At 46.7% G+C, this 19758-nt stretch overlaps 1 protein-coding gene across 1 annotated transcript; it reads left to right on the forward strand.

The window, feature by feature from the left end:
• Window positions 1-1921: 1921 nt before the first annotated feature.
• BNIP1 (BCL2 interacting protein 1) lies at window positions 1922-14860 on the forward strand. The gene is made up of 6 exons (XM_043887587.1): window positions 1922-2232; window positions 4431-4523; window positions 5748-5839; window positions 9063-9164; window positions 10989-11107; window positions 14274-14860. Exons 1-6 carry the CDS (start codon window positions 2149-2151, stop codon window positions 14468-14470), a joined length of 687 nt encoding a protein of 228 aa, XP_043743522.1. The 5' UTR covers window positions 1922-2148; the 3' UTR covers window positions 14471-14860.
• Window positions 14861-19758: the final 4898 nt, after the last annotated feature.

Here is a 19758-nt window from a genome sequence, read left to right on the forward strand (position 1 = left end):
ATTTGGGTGCATGAATGAATGGGTCAAGAGAATATAATGGGAAGTATAGAAGTAAATTCAGATGTAAGAATTTATATGATAAATACAGCATCTGAAACCTGTGAGAAAAAGATGGATTTTTCAGAAAATAGTGATGGAACAACTGGGTAATTCTCTGGAGGAGGTAAACTTGGCTCTATATTTCACACCATAAGCCAACACATATTTCAAAATGGGTAAAGATCTAAATGCAAAAAGAAATTCAAATAAAACTTCTTTAAGGCCCAAAATACCGTAAGCCAAGTCAAAATTCTATTGACTAAGATAACGCTCATCTCTCAGAGCAAATCCACCTAGTATATAAAGAGCTTTGGGAGCTAATATAAAAAAGACCAACAAAAACCTAAGAGAAAAATGAGCAGATAGTAAAATAAATGAAAACAGTTCTCAGTTCATGATAAGAGAAATGAGAATTAAAAGATGGCACTTTTCACTTAATCAGATTGGCAAAAATCCTAGTGTTTATTAAGTACCATGTGTACAAGGCCTTGAGAAAGCAAGCATTAGTACCGCATTGCTCCTGGGAGCGTAAATTGATAAAACCTCTATGAAAAGCAGTTCGATAGCATGTATCCAAATTTTAAAATGCATCTATCCTTTGGCCTAGCAATTCCATTTGGGCTGGGCAAGTCATTAGAGTCTCTGTGCCTGTCTCCTTATCTGTAAGACACGGAAGATTCTACCTCACAGGGCTGGTGTGAGAGTTACATTAGAAGGATACGCACACAGCGCTTAGTACTAGGTGGCCGGCACAAGGGAAGTGCTTCGGAAATAGCAGTACCACAGTAAGAGCAGCCACGTGCATTGCAGTCTCACCATGTACCACGTTACTACATGGTGTTGCTGCTCTTCATGTGTTACCTCGTTTAGGCCCCCAGTCGATGCTGTGATCGCCGGCAGTCAGCCTCTGAGGAGACTGAAGCACAGAGATGTGAAGTGGGTGGTCACGCAGGATTCAAGCCAGGGCAGATGCCCAAGATGCAAGGCACAGCCAGTCTGTTAGGTGCAGTGGTGTGAAGAACACTTCACAGGAGGGTGTTCTCTCCAGGACTAGACATCCAAAAAGAGCTTGAAGAATCCAGGAAGGAGACAAGGCTGGTGGGGTGACTGATACCCTTGAGGTCCAGCTAAGAAACTTGGACTAGTTAATTAAAAAAATATATATATATATAATGAAAGAGTCTCCATCTGTTGAGGGTTTGCTCTTAATTATTTCCATTAAGTAATTTAAGGCTTCCCTGGTGGCTCTAAAGACGGTAAAGAATCTGCCTGCAACGCGGGAGACCCAGGCTCAATCCCTGGGTCGGGAAGATCCGCCTGGAAAAGGAAATGGCTACCACCCCAGTATTCTTTCCTGGAAAATTCCACGGGCAGAGGAGCCTGGCAGGTTACAGTCCATGGAGTCACAGGCCTAAGCAACTTTCATTTCCATTAAAAACTACATTAATCCATCAAGACTACACCAGCAAAGTACATTTATTAAAACCAATTGCACACAAAAGGGAAACGCCAGGAGTCAGAGAAGGGGTGTAAGTTGGAATGTGACTTGATCAGTTGGGCATTTTAGAAAGATCCCTCCAACCGTGGGCTGAACTGACAGGAGTTGTTAACCCTAGCAAACTGCTTTGAATTTCATACATTTAAAAAAGTAGTGATAACATTTGTTATTTTTTTCTTTCACCCCACAACTTATATTCATTGTAGAAAATATGAAAAATACAAGAAAGTTTAAAGGAGTATAAAAAATAGTTTAATTCCACCTTCCAGAGATATCCCAATGGATAATTTTCTTCCAATCTTCCCCCGCCCCCGCCCCCGTGCAAGAAATGTGCAGTCATTAGAATGACTGATGGCAGAACATGGGGAGACGCCCCTGTTCAAGCGTTCCTAACAATTCCCTCCTTTCTTTCTTCTAGGTCCACACCAAGAGGCCGACTGATTTTTCCCACGTGTCAAGCAAAGGCCACGCCACTTGGCGCCACCACCCTCACTCGCCTCAGGCCGGTCTCTAGGGGGCGCTGCCGCAAGACCCGGAGGCTAAGAAGGAAGCCGGTGCGAAAACGCGTTGGAACTTGGGCTCCGCGGCTTCCCGTAGCCGGCATTTCCAACATGGCGACTGCCCAAGATGTCCACGTCCGTATCTGTAACCAAGAGATTGTCAAATTCGACCTGGAGGTGAAGGCGCTTATCCAGGTACTAATGCCCAGGAACCCCGCCAGGGTCCAGTAGCCCTAAACCCAAGCTCAGCTGGCTTTGAGCTCAGCGGTCTCACTCCCGAGCTGTCCCCACTTGGTCAAGTCCCCGCGGCCACTGGCCCAGCACCCTGCCCACTATCCCTCAACTGTCCCGCCCCTTGGCCCCGTCCCCTCCGTCCCCTTGATCGTTGGTCTTGGTATTCCGTCCGACTGCCGTTAGCTCGCCCTCTCCCAGGACACCGCCTCCTCCACCTCCGCTCCTAACTGGGCTTCCCCTGTGTGGCCCCTCCCCTACACACCCCTGGCCGTCACCTCGCCATCCCCAGCCAGTCTCAAAACGTACCTGTCGTCCTGCCTGGCCCCGCCTTCTGACCCCGTCCTCCCCATCCTTTAGTAGCGTCCTGTGGGCCATCAGCCTCGCCCCCTGCTGGTCTGATGCCCCGTGGCACCAAAGGCCACCTTGCACAGAGGTACTGGGTGAAATGAATGTGACCTAGACCGTCGTTGTGATTGTGTAAATGAGGAAGGGGAGTCTGCCTGAGCAGAAAGCAGATAATAGCAAAACTGGGACGCGGACAATGAAAGTCATCCTAGAGAAAATTCTTGGCGTCTACTTCGTTTAACAGATGGGGCGATTGAGATCCTTTGCCTAAGCCAATTAAGGGTAGAACGTAATAGTGCAATAAACCAATTGGCAATTGGGAACGTGCAATAAACCAATTGGCAATTGGGAACGTAGAAATAGTTCCTTTAGTTTATCAAAAAGAAACCAAGAGTTTTAAACCTTCCTTTTGGGCGGATCGTTTTCATTTCCAGCAGTGTTACTCAACCTTAGATGCTGAGTAAGAGTCTGCATCTAGCTGTGGTAAAAGGTAAAGGAAAGTAAGCTCCCCACGGAAATCAGGTGCAAAATAAAGCAAACTTATAGCTTGTGAAATGTTGCATGGAACTGTTATTTAATGAGTAATCCAGAGAACAAGAACAACTTGATACAAACATTTAAACTTTTTGAACTTCACGTTTCCCGTGTATAAACTACAAAACATCTGGGCCAATTCTAGAAAAATAAATTTAGGAGTCATAAAAATGAAATTGGCTTTTCAGGTGATCTAAATTGCTTCAGCCCCATTTTGCACTCTCTAAGATTCGCTTTCTCCTGAAGAGAACAATTGATTATAGCTAGATTTAGCACATCCTCAGAGTGTGGCAGCTCCTGCTAAGCCCTTTATGTGGGTACCTGGTCATGAAGTGGGTCATGTGATGAGGAAAGTGAGACACAGAAGCCTCGGTAACTTTTTCAGGATCATACATCTGATAAATTGCTACAACCAGAATTTGAATCCACATGGTCTGGCTCTAGGGCCTGCTTTTTACTTGGCCCTGGTAATTCTGAATGTCCAGAAACAAATTCTAAATCTACATTTGAACATGTCTGTAAACTGTGTGATTTATAATATTAATAAATGGCTTGTAAAATTAGATCAAGCAGTTAATCTTAAAGAGGTTCATCTTGTCATATGCCAAGTATTTAGCATCCTCCTTTTTAAGTTGGAAAGACCTAAAGTTACAGTACTCTCTCAGGTGTTCATTCTTGTCAGATATACAAGCTGCCTTAAGTCTTTTATAATGGCTGGGTGGTGATCTGTTAAACGTCAAGACTTATTAGTTCCTTAGTTCGTTTCTGTTTTTGAAAACTTATTTATTAATAAATTTTTGGTTGCACTGAGTCTTCGTTGCTGCGCATGGGCTTTCACTAATTGTAGCAAGTGGGGGCTACTCTTTGTTGCCGTGCATGGGCTTCTAATTGCCGTGGCTTCTCTTGTTACGGAGCACAGGCTCTAGGACCCACAGGCCTTCAGCAGTTGCAGCAGGCACGCTCAGCAGTTGTGGTGTGCGGGCTTAGTTGCTCTGCAGCATCAGATTTCCTGTCTACTGTACCACCAGGGAAGTCGCACTGTTGTCTTTCTGTTTATGCTTCTATGTTACTTGCTCAGACTTATTCCAAAGAGGGATGAAAAAAATGTAAATTATAATGCTTCTGCTTGTGTTACAGAGGTAAACAGCAAAGATTAGGATAAATTACAATCAATAGCTCCAACTTAGTTGTGGTCTAAGCCAACTCTCTCATTGTACAGCGGGTGTCATTTCCTCTCATTGCCTTGAGAAAGGCCCCTTCATCTCTTCAATGTCTCCTAGGATATTCGAGATTGTTCAGGACCATTAAGTGCACTTACTGAACTGAACACTAAAGTGAAAGAGAAGTTCCAGCAACTGCGGCACAGAATACAGGTGAGTGAGTGCGGAACTGGGACCCTGCGCCTGGGGAAAGAAAAGAATGTGCATTGGAGAGGTTTTGCAAATGTATTAAGTTAATGATTTGTTTAAAATCTAGATTCTTTAATGGACTGTAAACTCGATGACAGCAGGACTGTTCCTGGTGTTCGCTGCATGTCTCTCATGATGGTACAGATTGGGCACCATCGCTGAGGGGAAGAATGGGTGTGTGGGAGGGAGGGAGGCAAGGTGGGGGAAATGGAAATTCTGGTCACAGAGAACCAGAGAGAGTTCTAGACGAAAAGAAGGTGAGATCTGCTGTCCCTCACTGTGGTGGATGGTTGTGTCCTTGTGTTTGTTTAGGGCTCTGCGTCTTTCTTTTCAGAGGGCCTTACCTATGGGGCTTTTGTGCGACCTGGGTTGAACATAAGTCTCTTCAGAGGCTTTTGCATTTGCTTTTACCAGGTCTCCTGGGATTACCACAAGTCTGGGAGCACTTTTTATGTTCTTTTATCCTTGCGGAGGTTCTTGAACCACTCAGGGAGGGTGAACTTGGACCCTCGATCCTTGTGAGGGGAGTTCCATGGTTATAATCGGGGGAGACATTTATATCCCTCTAGCCAGGCCCCCCCAAAAAAACCTCCACAATTTCTCTGTGCAGGTTGACAGAGATTTTCCTCATTCACCTTTTCACTGAGGGTATATGTATCCCTTTGTGGTCCTGGCTTTGCAATGGTCTCAGTTCCAATTCCCAGCCTCAGGTGGCCAAGGCTTCGTTTTCTGTCCCCACCTGGACTTGAAAACCGTGTTTGCCACTCAGTCTAAGATGAAATGTGTACCAGGATTGAGGACATGTAGAAACAGATAGCAGTGTGCTGTTTCCATCATATCCCAGAGGGGGATCAGGAGGCTCCCATGTTATTGTAGTTTCTTCCCTTTTCCTTTCAGGCACATCCTAGATTACAGGAACACCTCTCCCGCTCCAGGGCAGCCTCACGCCCCTCACAGGAAGACTGCTCTGACTCTTAGTTCCTTTCTCATTTTGAGGTTTGAGGATGGTCCTTTCCTCCCTTTTACACAGCTGTCTGTGTGGAAGGATGTTTGTTGTGTGTGAAGCAGCATTCCTGAGTCTTCTGTTCTAGGAGGATGTTCAGGTGCTTGCATAACTGATAGAAGCGCTTTCCAGTTTTTCGTTACCTTTCAAAACCGTTTTAACGTAGAGCTGATTTCCTCCCAAAGGAGCTTGAGCAGTCGGCTAAAGAGCAAGACAAAGAGTCAGAGAAGCAAGTTCTGCTCCAAGAAGTGGAGAATCACAAAAAGCAGATGCTCAGGTGGGTGGGGCCTGGCCTCCTGCCGGTGGCCTCCGCTGGGCCGCTTGCTCCCGGGGAGGCTTGGGCCTGATTTTGCCTAGTAAACCTGCCAAAGCTGGGGGTCAGCAGGGGCTGTTGGGTAGGTGGGACCGTGCATAGTTTACAAAAGCATGTTTAACATTATGCGGTATTTTTTAAAAAGCAGAAAAATCATTGCTTTTGTAATATAAGGTCCTTTTTAATCTAAAGAGAATTGATAGCAGAAAAAGTCCACTGAAGGTGAACCTACTTAAGACAGACCAAAACTTAGAAAGTTTTGAATAGGACTTTATCTTAAAAAAAAAATGAGACAAAGCAATGTAAATAAGCTTATGTTAAATAGAATTGAAGTTTTCATTGCAGCTGTAGGCTAATCCTTGATAATATAATTGAAGTATATGCTATCTCTTGGTATTGAATTAGGGGACTATTCCAGCAAAGCCGTCTGACAGCATGACACAGTGCCTGCCCCTTCACATTTGATGTCCACACAACAGTCATAAAGAGGATTGTTACTGCAGAGATGTTGGAGGTCCCCACCAGCTTTTCTAGATCCTTCTCTCTTGAAGTCCCTGTCCTGGACCCATCCTCGTCGGTTTTCTCTTCGTGGTGTTAACTGGTCTAACTTTGTCACAGCTGTCTCTGTCCACAGCTGTGTTTCTGATCTGAGTGATGCTCCAGCATCGTCTGTGCTGACAGCAGCTCTGTGTATAATGCCCAGATGTCAGGAGGACAGAGACTGACAAAGACACGGGCACGGTGGAGGCTCTTGTGAGGAGGGAGGGGTGTGTGAGTGGCGACCAGTGATCTTTGGCTCCTGATAGTTTTTGTTTCCCTCGCCACCATGGGGGCTCAATTATAAAGACTGAGTGACGAGGCCTCCTTGTGTAAAATCTATCAAGTTACACCAGCAAAACCACCTCAGCATGGGTTTAAAGTTGAGTGTGGCCGTTCAGGGTGTCTAGTTCCCGGGCAGAGGAGAGAAAGCGGTAAGTTAATGCTTTGGTATTTGCATGTTGAAACAGTGCTGGTGCTCACCTGGGTTATGGTGCTCATCACACTTACAGTAAATATTTTTGTTTGTCTTTCTCCCCAGTAAATATGAGTCCCTGAGGGCAGGTACTGTTGCTCACTCATCTCTGCATTGCGGGGATCAGCAGAACGCCCTTGTAAACAGTTACAAATATAATTAATTCACGTGTGAGCCAGCATCATAGATGCTGGTCAGGCATCAGAGAGCTCGTTTGAACATTTTCAGCCTAGAGGTGCTATTCAAAATGCCAGCCTACCAGTTCGTGGACTCTCGTTTGCCTTTTTAAATATCCCGGAGGTTAGCACATTTGATTTGAGCCAGCTGTGTAGGAGCTCTAGCGCATGAGTTTGCTTCTCTGAGGAGCCCAGTTAACTCTTGCGTAGTCCATCAACAAGGGTCTCACTCCAGTGTAAGTTGGTGCAGCCACTATGGACAACAGTATGGAGGTTTCTCAAAAAGCTAAAAACAGAGTTACCATATGATCCAGCAGTCCCACTCTTGGGTATATATCCAGACAAAACTATAATTCAAGAAGATGCACGTACCTCTGTGTTCAAGTGAATAACAGCATTATTCACAGTAGCCAAGGCACGTGTGCAACCTAAATGTCCATCAGTAGATGAATGGATAAAGAAGATGTGGTATATATGTATAACAGGATACTACTCAGCCATAAAAAACATTGAAATAATGCCATTTGCAGCAACATGGATGGACCTAGAGATTATCATCCTAGCAAATAAGTGAGAAAGAGAAAGACTAATGCCATATGATATGTGGGATCTAAAATATGACAGTGACCGTATCTGTGAAATAGACACAGACTTAGTCACAGAACAGATCTGTGGTGGCCAAGGAGGAGGGTAAGTGGGGGAGAGAAGGACTGAAAGTTTGGGATTAGCAGATGCAAACTAGTATATATAAGATGGATAAGCAGCAAGGTCCTACTGTACAGCGCAGGGTACTATATTCGCTATCCTGTGATAAACCAGAATGGAAAAAGTGTGAAAAAGAACACATGTGCAACTGAGACCCTGCTTTTCAGCAGGAATTAACACAGCATTGTGTATCAACTGTACGTCAATAAAACGTTTTACACACACACGAGAAACAAAGACCCCCCCACTCTGACTTCAGGAAACCGTTCACTGCTTTGAGTTGTCACAAAGATCAGGTACAAAATGTGAATAAATTGTGTCAGACTGGGCCCTGCTAGTACAATGTGTTTGTGTTGTCCACGATTGGTCTGTGGTTTGTAAAGCAGGCATCTCCAACACTTGGGCCACGGGCCAGTACCAGTCCACGACCTGTTAGGAACCAGGCCACACAGTGTGAGGTGAGTGGTGGGCAACCGAACAAAGTTTCATCTTTATTTACAGCCGTCCTCCAACTCTTGCATTACTATCTGAGCTCTGCTTCCTGTCCTGGAAGTGGCAGCATTCGATTCTCGCAAGACCGCGAACCCTAACCCTAAAGTCAAGGCGGAGTATCCTGAGATTGCCCCAAAATAGAAGCAAAGGGCACAGTAAATATAATGCACTTGAATCATCCCATAGCTACCCTCCTCCCCCACTGATCCATGTAAAAATTGTCTTCCATGAAACCAGACCCTGGTGCCAAAAAGTTTGGGGACCACTGGTGTAAAGAACAGCAAACCTTGAAGAAATATTGAAGAAAACTGTCTTATACTGATTTTTCTACTTCCTACTGCCTGTATTGATTGAGTAGCTACTGGGTCAATAACTGTTGTCCTGGGTACTGGTGATACAAAGATGAATGAGGCATGGTTCTCCAGGAGCAGAACCAAGCCACGCTGTGGGCAGAACAGTAATGTGTAGGAGATAGCTTTGAACAGGGCCGCATGCACCCAGCTGGGGAGTTTGGATGTTCCCCTGAAGTGGAGCCATTGCAGGCTGTAAATACAGGGATGCTATGACCAGGCTTCTCCCTCAGCCTGCCCTGGGGGAGAGGGACTGTTATGGGTGGTAGGAGAATGGAAACAGCTTCCGGGGCAACCAAGAAGAGGAAGTGTTGGGACGGGTGATGGACTCTGGGCTACACACAGGTGGCCTCCACATCACTGCCTGGCTGGAAGGAAGACTGCTGTGACTTGAACTGATGGATAGCCTGTTGGCATCAAGAGAAACTCACACACGGCCTTTGTAATTCCAGCAATCAGACCTCATGGAGGAAGGCTAACCTCACTTGCAAAATTGCTATCGACAACCTAGAGAAAGCAGAACTTCTCCAGGGAGGAGACCTATTCCGGCAGAGGTATGTATCTTCTTATCTTTCTGGGTTTTGATGACAGAATAGACAGCAGTTAGCAAGGTGCAAAACCTACTGTGGAGAACCCTCTCTTGTTTTTAGCATAAAATTGATATTTTATAAGTAATTTTTTTAAGTATAAAAGAAATATATTCTTTTTTTTTTTTTAACAAATTTATTTATTTAGCTGCACCAGGTCTTTGCCAAAGCATGTGGGATCTAGATCCCTGATCAGGGATTGAACCTCGGCCCCCTGCCTTGGGAGCGCAGAGTCTTAGCCACTGGACCACCAGGGAAGTCCCAAGAAATGCATTCTTATTTTTAGTAAATTGGTAAAATTAAAATGTGAATCACAAAGTGAAAGTATGAATTGTGCTGTTCACAACTATTTTGATATATTGCCTCCTTTCATTATTTTTTCTTCCATATTTTTTATTTATTCAGTCAGTATGGTACCATACATTATCTGGTCCCATCACTTCATGGCAAATAGATGGGGAAACAATGGAAACTGTGATAGACTCTTTATTTTCTTGGGCTCCAGAATCACTGTAGATGGTGGCTGCAGCCATGAAGTTAAAAGATGCTTGGAAGACATATTAAAAAGCAGAGACATTACTTTGCTGATAAAGGTGTATATAGTCAAAGCTATGATTTTTCCAGTAGTCGTGTATGGATGTGAGAGTTGTGCCATAAAGAAGGCTGAGCACTGAAGAATTGATGCTTTTGAACGGTGATGTTGGAGAACTCTTGAGAGTCCCTTGGATTGCAAAGAGATCCAACCAGTCAATCCTAAAGGAAATTAGTCCTGAATATTCATTGGAAGGACTGACGCTGAAGCTGAAGCTCCAATACTTTAGCCACCTGATGCGAAGAACTGACTCATTTGAAAAGACCCTGATGCTGACAAAGGTTGAAGGCAGGAGGAGAAAGGGACAACAGAAGATGAGATGGTTGGATGGCATCACCAACTCAATGGAGATTGAGTTTGAGCAAGCTCCCGGAGTTGGTGGTGGACAGGGAAGTCTGGTGTGCTGCAGTTCTTGAGGTCACAAAGAGTGGGACACAACTGAGCAACTGAACTGAACTGAATGTTAAATGTAGTCTCCTATTCTTCACTTAGTATTATTGCACAAAGACGTACCTGTTTTTTTAAAAAGCTCTTTAAACAAAATTTTCATAGTACATAGTATTCCCTTATATTAACTAATCCCCTGCTTGTGTGTGTGTATATGTCTAGTTATGTCAGTATTATGAACAACACACCAGGGCACATGTCAGTACATAAAGCTTTGTCCATATTCTGTGTATTTCCTTTGGAGAGATTCCCAGGGATGAGATTATTGGGTCAAAGGCACGAACATTGCTAAGACTCCTAATACATATCGCCAGTTGGCTCTCAGAAGGTGGCACCAGTGGATGTTCCTACCAGCCGTCTTCAAGTACGTGCTCTCGGCACACCCTTGCCACCATCGCATGTGTGCTGAGCTGCTCAGTCATGTCAGGCTCTTTGTGAACCCATGGACTATAGCCTGCCAGACTCCTCTGTCCATGGAATTTCCCAAGCAAGAATACCAGAGTGGGTTGCCATTTCCTCCTTGAGGGGACCTTCTCAACCCAGGGATCGAACCCTCTTCTCCCGAGTCTCCTGCCTGGCAGGTGGATTCTTCACCACTGAGCCATCGGAAGAAGTGCTTTGCCACCATTAAGTATGACCATTGAAAAAATACGTACTGATTTGATAGATTAAAATGTGGGATCTTGTTTGAATCCGGGGCTTTCTTCAGCTGGGCTTTTGTTGACATTCCTCCTCCCACTCTGTACTTCTAGGAAAACTGCCAAAGAGAGCCTGGCCCAGACGTCCAGCGCCATCACAGAGAGCCTCATGGGGATCAGCAGGATGATGTCCCAGCAGGTCCAGCAGAGCGAGGAAGCCATGCAGACACTGGGTAAAGTCAGGCCAGGCCTGCGGTGGCAGGCTGCCGCCGGGCTCCAGGCCTCTCACCCCTGGGCTCCTCGGCCTCTGCCCATGCCTGCCCCGCCTTACTGATCTGTGTGGCTTCTCACTTCTGTGACAGCTTGGTCTTACCCAGTTGGGATGCACTGCTCTCATTTCCCGTTTTGGTTTTTATAGTTGCCCTGAGAGATCCACACACCCCATCAATATGTTCGGAAGGACTCTCCTGGAGAGTGGGTGCCAACAGGCTTCGGGGCGGGGGGGGGTGGGGGCTTGGGAGTCTGTCTTTCATCTCAGGCTCTGGGGACCCTTCTGGCCAGGCAGAGAGATGATTGGTTATTGGCCGCCAGCTGGTTGGTCTACTAGGATGTCAGCTTACAGTTGTACTCCCCAATGTTGCTTTTACTGTGAGCTCCTTTTATTTATATATTTATATATGTATTTTTACTTCTTGGCTGCGCTGTGTACCATGCGGGACCCTAGTTTCCCTACTGGGGATCAAACTCATGCCCCTTGCACTGGACACGTGGGGTCTTCCCCACTGGACGACCAGGGAAGTCCTGGGAGCTCCTTTGGAAAGACACAGTCAGAGGCTGAGCTTCTTGAGATCATCTGATTCTCCCCAGCAGCTTTCCCAGCATGGCTTCCTTATCTGCCCAGGATCCTCCCTATAGGAAAACAGAGGAAGAGCGTTTACTCTGAGATTGCTTTGGAGGCTTCACACAGTATGAAAGTAGAGAGCCTGGTTCGTGAGTCCCAGGAACCATCACCCAGCTTCAGCAGTGGTCAGCTCCTGGCCAGTCTTTCAACTCTGTCCTCACTCTGCCCCCATCTTGATTACTTTGAAGCAAATCTCAGACATCATCCGTATAAATACTCCCATATATCTTTCTAAAAGATAGACTTTTGAAACAAGAAACAAAAAACTATAATACCCGCATCACCCCTAAAAATTATCTACAATTTTGAACCACTCTTTTTTTTGTTTGTTTCCAGTGCACTATCCTAATAGGCAGAAGCAAAAAGAAAATCAAGGAGCTTGTCCCCGAGGTCACTGCCTGTGTTTGAAACTTATCTGGGCATTTATAGGCTCAGAACCAGCCGGTCACCTCCTCTGAGTGTGTGCTGGGGCCATGGCCCGAGGAGAATGTGAGCAGGAGGAGCCGGCCTGGCCTTGGAGTCCAGGGCTTTTCTGCTCTGGTGTGAGTAACAGGCACCCACCCCAGCATGCAGGTCAGAAACTGACCATATATTTACGTGCTCAAAAGGGGACACAGATCCTGGTGGTTTCTGGGGTGTTGAGGGTTGTTTTGGGAGCACACATTAGAGGCGAGATGGCCATTGAAGAAAGAAGAATGGTTATTAATCCTTGCCTTATGACTCATAAATTCAGCTTGATTTAAAAATCTATTAGGACTGCAGTTCTTTGTGTGTGTGTTTGTGTGTTTTTTTTAAAGCCCGTTAAGGATATGATGTCTGGAATTTGCTGCAAAATTGTAGGGGGGCCAGAATTGTATGGGGGTTATGAGGGGACAGGATTACCAGGGAGTTGATGGTTCTTGGGTATGGGCAATGGCACTTGGCATTTCATGATTCTCTTCTGTCTGCTTTTGTGATGGTTAAAGTTCTCTATAAAGAAAGCTTAAAAGGAAAAGCCAGTTAGATTTTTACTTCAGAGAGTCTTACTTAGGTTTTCAGCATGGCGGGAGGCGTGGAGAGAGGACTGAGAGGGACTTTTGTTATCTGAGTGTGTGTTTGTACCCCTCTGTGTTTTTCAGGCTACTGCTCTACTTCCTCTGGTAATTTATTTGCTTACTAACTTGTAATTTTGTAAAAAGGTAAAATAAATGACATAGTCAAGCGAAGAGCCCTCCAGGTCAGCACTGTCCCCTAGAAACATCATGGAAGCCACATGCTTAAAATTTTCATTAGGCACATTAAAAAAAGTAAAAACAAAGGTATGAAATTGATTGTGATAATATATTTAACTATTTCAATATGCAATTCATAGTGAAAATTATTATGAGAGATTTTACATCTCTCTTTTTCCATACTGAATCTCTGAAATCATGTGGGTATCTGCCTACAGGGACGTCGTGGTTTGGATGGGGCATGTTTGACTCCCTCGGGGGCCGCGTGACTTGTTGCGGTCAGCACTGGCTGCACCACCCTGGACGGCACAGGCGGGAACAGCTCTGCCTTCAGACCTCCCCCTGCCCCGACCTCCAGGCCTGCTCCCCAGAGGCGCCCACTGCTCCCACTTTCTCTCATAACCTTCTGAGACTCTCCAGCATGCATGGTACAAACAGGTGTTAGTGATCCCCTCCTTTGTTACGTATATGGAAGCATCTCACGTGCTGTTCTTCACACCCGGCCTTCTCACTTGACAGCCCTTCACTCCGGGGATATTCTGATGATGCCCTGTTAGGCTTTATAGAGGAATCTTGCCAGGTAAGCCTTCTTCCCCAGGCGTCAGGCCCAGTAACCGGCACTCCAGCTCGTTTGATGCGTGGGCACAGTGAACCTTAAGGGACACGTGCCTCTTTGTAGGTTTCCCAGGGGGCTGGAGCATGGGCATCATGTGTTTAACACTGTAGCCAGTGTCCCCGGACTGAAGGACTGGCTTGTATGAGGCCGTGTGGCAGGGCCCAGGACACCCCAGCTCTTTCACAGGCAATGGATCTGCAAAGAGCAGATCTGACCAGCAGGTGTCCTGGCAGGGTGCACCTCGCGAGTGCAGAGTCCTGACCCCACAGAGACCTCACAGCGCCTGTCCACGGTCACCTGGGTTAGTTTCGTGACCACCGGTCCTTCTCAGCAGCGCCTGCCTCCTTCAGAAAGTGGAGGTTGGTGGTGAGGAAAGGAGCCGTTCTCTGCCCTTTTCCCTGTTGGTGTCCACGTTGGGAGGACTGCTAGTTACGGCCCCATGACAGTGTGTGTAAGCAAACCACACCCCCCTCTGAGCTGGGTGGAGCCCAGGCCTCTCCTCGCCCTGTCCTTGTTCTTGCTCCTCTGTGTTGCCTGTCTTCACATCTTTTGTCCTGGCTCAGGGGACCTTGCTCCCAAGCGCAGTGTTACACCGGGAGCCCAGCCAGCGAGGCCTCTGGGTGTGGTGCCATACAGTTTCTGAGTCATGCTCCCTCCCTCTTTTGTTTCAGTTAATTCTTCACGGACTATCCTGGATGCAAATGAAGAATTCAAATCCATGTCAGGGACCATCCAGTTGGGACGGAAGCTCATCACAAAATATAATCGCCGAGAGCTGACAGACAAACTTCTCATTTTCCTTGCGCTGGCCCTCTTTCTTGCTACAGTCCTCTATATTTTGAAAAAACGGCTCTTTCCATTTTTGTGAGGTCTGAGAGCTGCCAGCTTCTGCCCTCTGAACTCTGCTGTCAGGGTCTGGACGCACTCCTGAGCTCTGGCCCCAGCCTGCATCAGGTGCAAAGCAGGAGAGATGGAGACAGCCCCGGGAGTGTCTGCAGGGGCTGGTGTGCTGGGCTGAGCAGAGGACCAGGAGGGAGCCTGTCATCGGGACACCTGCAGGGACGCCGAGAGCCCTCACGCACTGGGGTGGCAGTCACTTGGGACACCCGGGCTGGCCCCCAGGATTTGACGTCCCTCCCGTGTCCCCCTGCCCCCTGCAGCCTTAATGCCCTATCTGGAGGAGGGAAGAGAAGAGGGGGAGAAGGAGGGTGAAAACTCACATCCATTCCTTGAATAAAGTTGACTGTATTTAATAGCATGAAATGCATTTGGTTTTCTAAGGCATTCCTCTGGGAATTCGTGTGCCTGTGCTTGATGTCCAGCTATCTAGAACTTGAACTAGGATCATCGATTTGTTTGCTCAACAAAGAATTATTAAGCAACAGCCACACAGAAGCAGAGTGTTCTAGAGGCTGCCATGGTCCCCCAACGAGCAAGACAGACAAGATCCCGCAGGCCCTCAGGATGGAGTGTGTGCCTCTCGCTGGCGGCGGCTCGCAGCAGCGTCTGAAGAGGCCAGGGCGGACACCCTCTGCGCACAGTGGCTGGGGGGTGTGCACTGTCTCAGGGGCTGGCCCACACCTTTCTCTTTGAGGTCCAGGGCTAAATATAACCCAGAGAGTGAAGCTAGTGATAAGCTGGGGCCTGTCTGGGCCTGAGTTCTATTGAGACCTGGCGGGGAGCAGGGCCCAAGCTAGGCTCGGCTGGGAGATGTTAGTGTCTCCTTGTGCTAAAGGCCTGGCTGACCTCGCCCACAAAATCCCAGCCTCCCCCACTATTTATAGCCCCAGAGGCCCTGGGAGGGTAATGTGGGGGCAGAGGAGAAAGTGGAAAGAATGTGTGGATTTGAACCTTAGTTAAAAGAGTTGGTTTTGAGTCTTGGTTCTGCTGCTAAGAAACCACATGACCACGGCAAGTTACCTTATGTCACTAAGCCTCAACTTCCCTGCCTGTGCAGTGTGGGTGATGGTCTGTATAGAGATGCTTGTAGACTCCATTAGAGAATCCACAAGAATGTGAGGTAGCAAGTGCCGCTTCTGTCTGACTGAGCCATGGACTTCCCAAATCCAGCCACCGTCAGGCCTCTGGGCCCTGAGCTTTCAAGCAAACAGCTAGGTTCTCCAGGGGATGCCGGCCTGGGCATCAACAGTTCTGTTTGGATCTGTTTGAGCAGAGGCTGTCAATGTTAAGACCTCCATTATGCAGTGTCAGTCAGATCATCCTGGGACCAAGTTATGCGAGATTGGCTGCACACCTCAGCCTGACTAGTGTCCTGAGTGGGTTCTGAGTTGCAGTGTGTGCACACAGTTTATATATATCATCCTTAAACAGCTCCTGGCCCAGAAGCCGCTCATTGTAAGTTGTGCACGCGTGTGTCTTATTTATAGTCAAATTAAAGCTGAGACTAAAGCACAGATGGGAAATTCCCACTCAGATTCCAGCTGTAAGTGCAGCAGATGGATGTGATCATTTTAGGGTTGTCTTGTCTTAATGTTTTTCTTTACTACTTCCCACTAATTGTCAACATCCTCTTCACGATATGTAAATGTGTGGGCTCTGTACTGCTGAAAATTCTGCCTTTGATACGTTAATCCTCTTCTTGCCTCCTTTTGAAAATAGGGTTGAATTTGATCCAGTTTGAAACGCCTTCGATAGCATGTCTTGCAACCCCCATCAGCCAGCGGAGTCCTAACTTGTCCCCAAAGGGGCTGGCAGTGAGGAAAGCTGCGTCTCCATGTTCAGCCAGGAGGGGGCAGTGCTCACATTTCATGCTTATGGTCTTGCTGTAGACTATTTCCATTCATCCAAATGAAATGTATATATACATATATATATTTTTAAACAAACATGCAAATGAACAAAGTTCACCTGTATAGTTTTTGGAAGACATTTCATGAATTACCCTAATTCACTTTTTAATTTTGTTTTAATTAAAAAACTTGTAACACCAAAAACATTTTGTGTTGGGGTCTAGCCGATCAGCAGTGTTGTGATGGTTTCAGGCGAACAGCGAAGGGACTCAGCCATGCACATACATGTATCCGTTCTCCCCCAGACCCACCTCCCATCCAGGCTGGCACATAGTACTGAGCAGTTCCATGTGCTACACAACAGGTCTTTGTCGGTTATCCATTTTAAATATAGCAGTGTGTACGTGACCTTCCCAAAGGCCTTAACCATCTCTTCCCTCTGGCAACCATAAGTTAAACAGTAAGGCAAGCTTATATTTATTTTGCTGAGCCGACAGTCATGGTATTAACAGTATTAGAACAGTCTTCAAGGGATTGCTTATTCAGGTATTTACCGAACACCTACTTTGTCCCTGGCACTGTGTTAGGGGTATTCAGTGAACAAAACAGAGATTCCCTGCCATCTTGGAACTTGTAGCACGGGGTTGCCAAAGGGGAGAGGGAAGGGAAGGGGACAAATGAGGGGTGTAGGATTAACGTACAAACTGCTGTGTATAAAATAGATAACAGGGATATATTGGATAGCACAGAGAATTATAGCCATTATCTTATAATAACTTAAAATGGAGTATAATCTGCAAAAATACTGAATCACTAAGCTCTATACCTGAAATTAATATTATTAATACCTGAATATACTTCAATAAAAAATAAACATACTGGATAAGTCATTCATTGTGTTAGAAAAGTGTTTTGGAAAACGTGGCACTAGCTAATGGAGATTTGGAAAGGGGGGAGGGAAGGAAGGTTTGCAGTATGAAGTAAGGGGCTCACAGGTGGCCTCACTGGGGAGGCAGGGTTTGAACAGAGTGGACAGCTGGGGGAAGAAGGCACCACTCAGGGACCATCTAGGGCAAAGGACCCCAGTAAGAGCATCTGTGACAGTGTGATTTTGAATATCTTCATCATGTTCCTGGGACAGAACTCCTAAAACCATAGGAATTTGTTCTGAAGGAGAGTGATAAAATTGTCTTTTGTTATGTTCATAAGGTGACTTGGGAAAGCTCTGAGGATGGGGTTGGTTACCAAGGGAACACAATCACATGATTAGAGGGTTGGAATTTTCAGCCCCACCCTGACCTTCAAGGATGGGAAAGGAGCCGGGGCTTGAGTTCAGTCACCCGTTGCCAGTGATGTAACCAACCATGACTATGTAATGAAGCCTCTTAAAATCTGCAAGGATGGGGTTCAGAGCGCGCCCCAGTTGGCGAGCATCTAGACTGCGGGGAGAGGTGCACTGTAGGGAGCAGGGGCACTCTGCCTCTTGGGGACACCTCGGCCTTTGCCTCTCTGCCATCTGGAAGTTCCTGAGTTACATCCTCTTATGATAAACTGGTGCTGCTCTTGTAAATTAAATGTTTCTCTGAGTTCTGTGAGTCACACTAACAAACTAAACAGACCCAAGGAGGAGGGGTTCGTGGGAACCTCCCATCTGTAGCCTGTTGGTCAGAAGCACAGGTGACAAACTGGACTTGTGGTTGGAGTAGAGTGGTTGGGGCTGGAAGGAGTCTCAGAGGACTTAATATGGGAGATCGGATGCTATCTCCAGGTTGGGGGGGAGGAAAAGTGTGTTAGTTGCTCAGTTGTTAGTTGTTGGCTCTTTGCAACTCTGTAGCCCTCCAGGCTCCTCTGTCCATGAGATTCTCCAGGCAAGAATACTGGAGTGGGTAGCCATTCCCTTCCTTCTCCAGGGGATCTTCATGACCCAGGATCAAATCCAGGTCTCCCACATTGCAGGTGAATTCTTTACCTTCTGATCCACCAGGGAAGCCCATCTCCAGGTAGATAGTGTTACAATTGAGTTGGATCATAGACACCCTGCTGACGTTGGAGAATTGCTTGATCTGGGGGAAAAAAACAAAATTGGACCATGACTGGCAAATGTGGGTACTAGCAAGGAAGTCAGCATGGTTAGAACAGAGTGAGAGGGACAGGAGTAACAGGTGGTCAAAGAGACGGTGGGAGACTGCTCTGTAGGTCCCTGGAAGGGTTGGCCTGTACTCTAAGGGACATGGGGAGCCATCATGGGCCTTGGAGCAGAGGAGTGGCTTCATATGACATGTGTTGATAACAAAATGAAAGGGATACTGAGGACTCCCCTGGTGGGCCAGTGGCTAAGACTCTGAGATCCCCATGCAAGGGGGCCTTGGATAAGGATAAGGGAACTAGATCCCACATGCTGCAAGTAACAGTTCACATGCCACAACTAAAGATCCCGCATGCTCCAACAAACAGTGAAGATCCCATGTGCTGCAACTAGGACCTTGCAACCAAATAAAGAAATAAAATTTTAAATGTTTGTTTAAAAAAAAAAAAAAGTGAGGGGGACACGGGCAGGGCAGGGAGACCAGTTCGGCACCAACGGTGGCCAGCCTGGCAGCAGGTCATAGTGACCCGCACCTGGTGGATAGCAGTAGAGGGGGCAGGAGGTGGTCACATTCTGGATGTATTCTGAAGGGAGAACCAACCCAGCTGGACAGGGTTTCCTGAAGGAATGGATATCTTTTTTGAAGGAAGGAGAGCAAAGAACTATGAGATTTTGGCCCTCAGTAACCAAAGGAAGAAGACAGTCAGGAGCTGGGCTTTGGACACGTTGAGACGTGTCAATGAAACTGTTTATCTCAGACTGGGACTTAAACACATGCTCTGGGACTCGAACCCAGCCAAAACCCACAGTACCTGGTTTCAGGGCCTAGTAAAGCTCTTGATGTCTCATCATGGAAAGAATTCAGTGAGGGACAAAGTGATAGGTAAGAAGTGTATTATTCAGATTCGGAGAGCAGAGCACCCTCCATCGCAGAGGGTGAGAGCGGCCGCACAATGTGCCGTGGTTAGTTTTTATAGGCCGGGTAATGTCATATGCTAATGAGCGGGAGGGTTATTCCAGCTATTTGGGGGAAGGGGCGGAGATTCCCAGGACTTGGGCCACGGCCCACTCCTCGGCCTTTTGACAGTGCCTTGGAACTGTCATGGCGCCTCTGGGTGTGTCACTTCAGTTGCTTCAGTTCAGATTGAGGATCAATCTTGGTCCCATTTGATTCTAATTGGTTTATGTTGTGTCCTTGGACTAGGTCATTCTTTCAAAAGTTGTGCCCTACACAAAGACACCCAAGTCAAGGTGACAGATGGCAGCTTTGGAAATCTTCCATTTGGAAATCTCTGGCACACAGTATTTGAAGCGGTGAGG

The sequence above is a fragment of the Cervus elaphus genome, chromosome 25 (genome assembly GCF_910594005.1).
Source record: "Cervus elaphus chromosome 25, mCerEla1.1, whole genome shotgun sequence".
In the NCBI taxonomy this organism is placed as follows: Eukaryota; Metazoa; Chordata; class Mammalia; order Artiodactyla; family Cervidae; genus Cervus; species Cervus elaphus.

Excerpts from the sequence above, each read along its gene's own strand:
- BNIP1 (XM_043887587.1), top strand. The coding sequence starts at position 2,149 with ATGGCGACTGCCCAAGATGTCCACGTCCGTATCTGTAACCAAGAGATT. Across the intron at positions 2,233-4,430 it reads AGGTGAAGGCGCTTATCCAG|GATATTCGAGATTGTTCAGG; the intron begins GTACTAATGCCC and ends AATGTCTCCTAG. Across the intron at positions 4,524-5,747 it reads AACTGCGGCACAGAATACAG|GAGCTTGAGCAGTCGGCTAA; the intron begins GTGAGTGAGTGC and ends TTCCTCCCAAAG.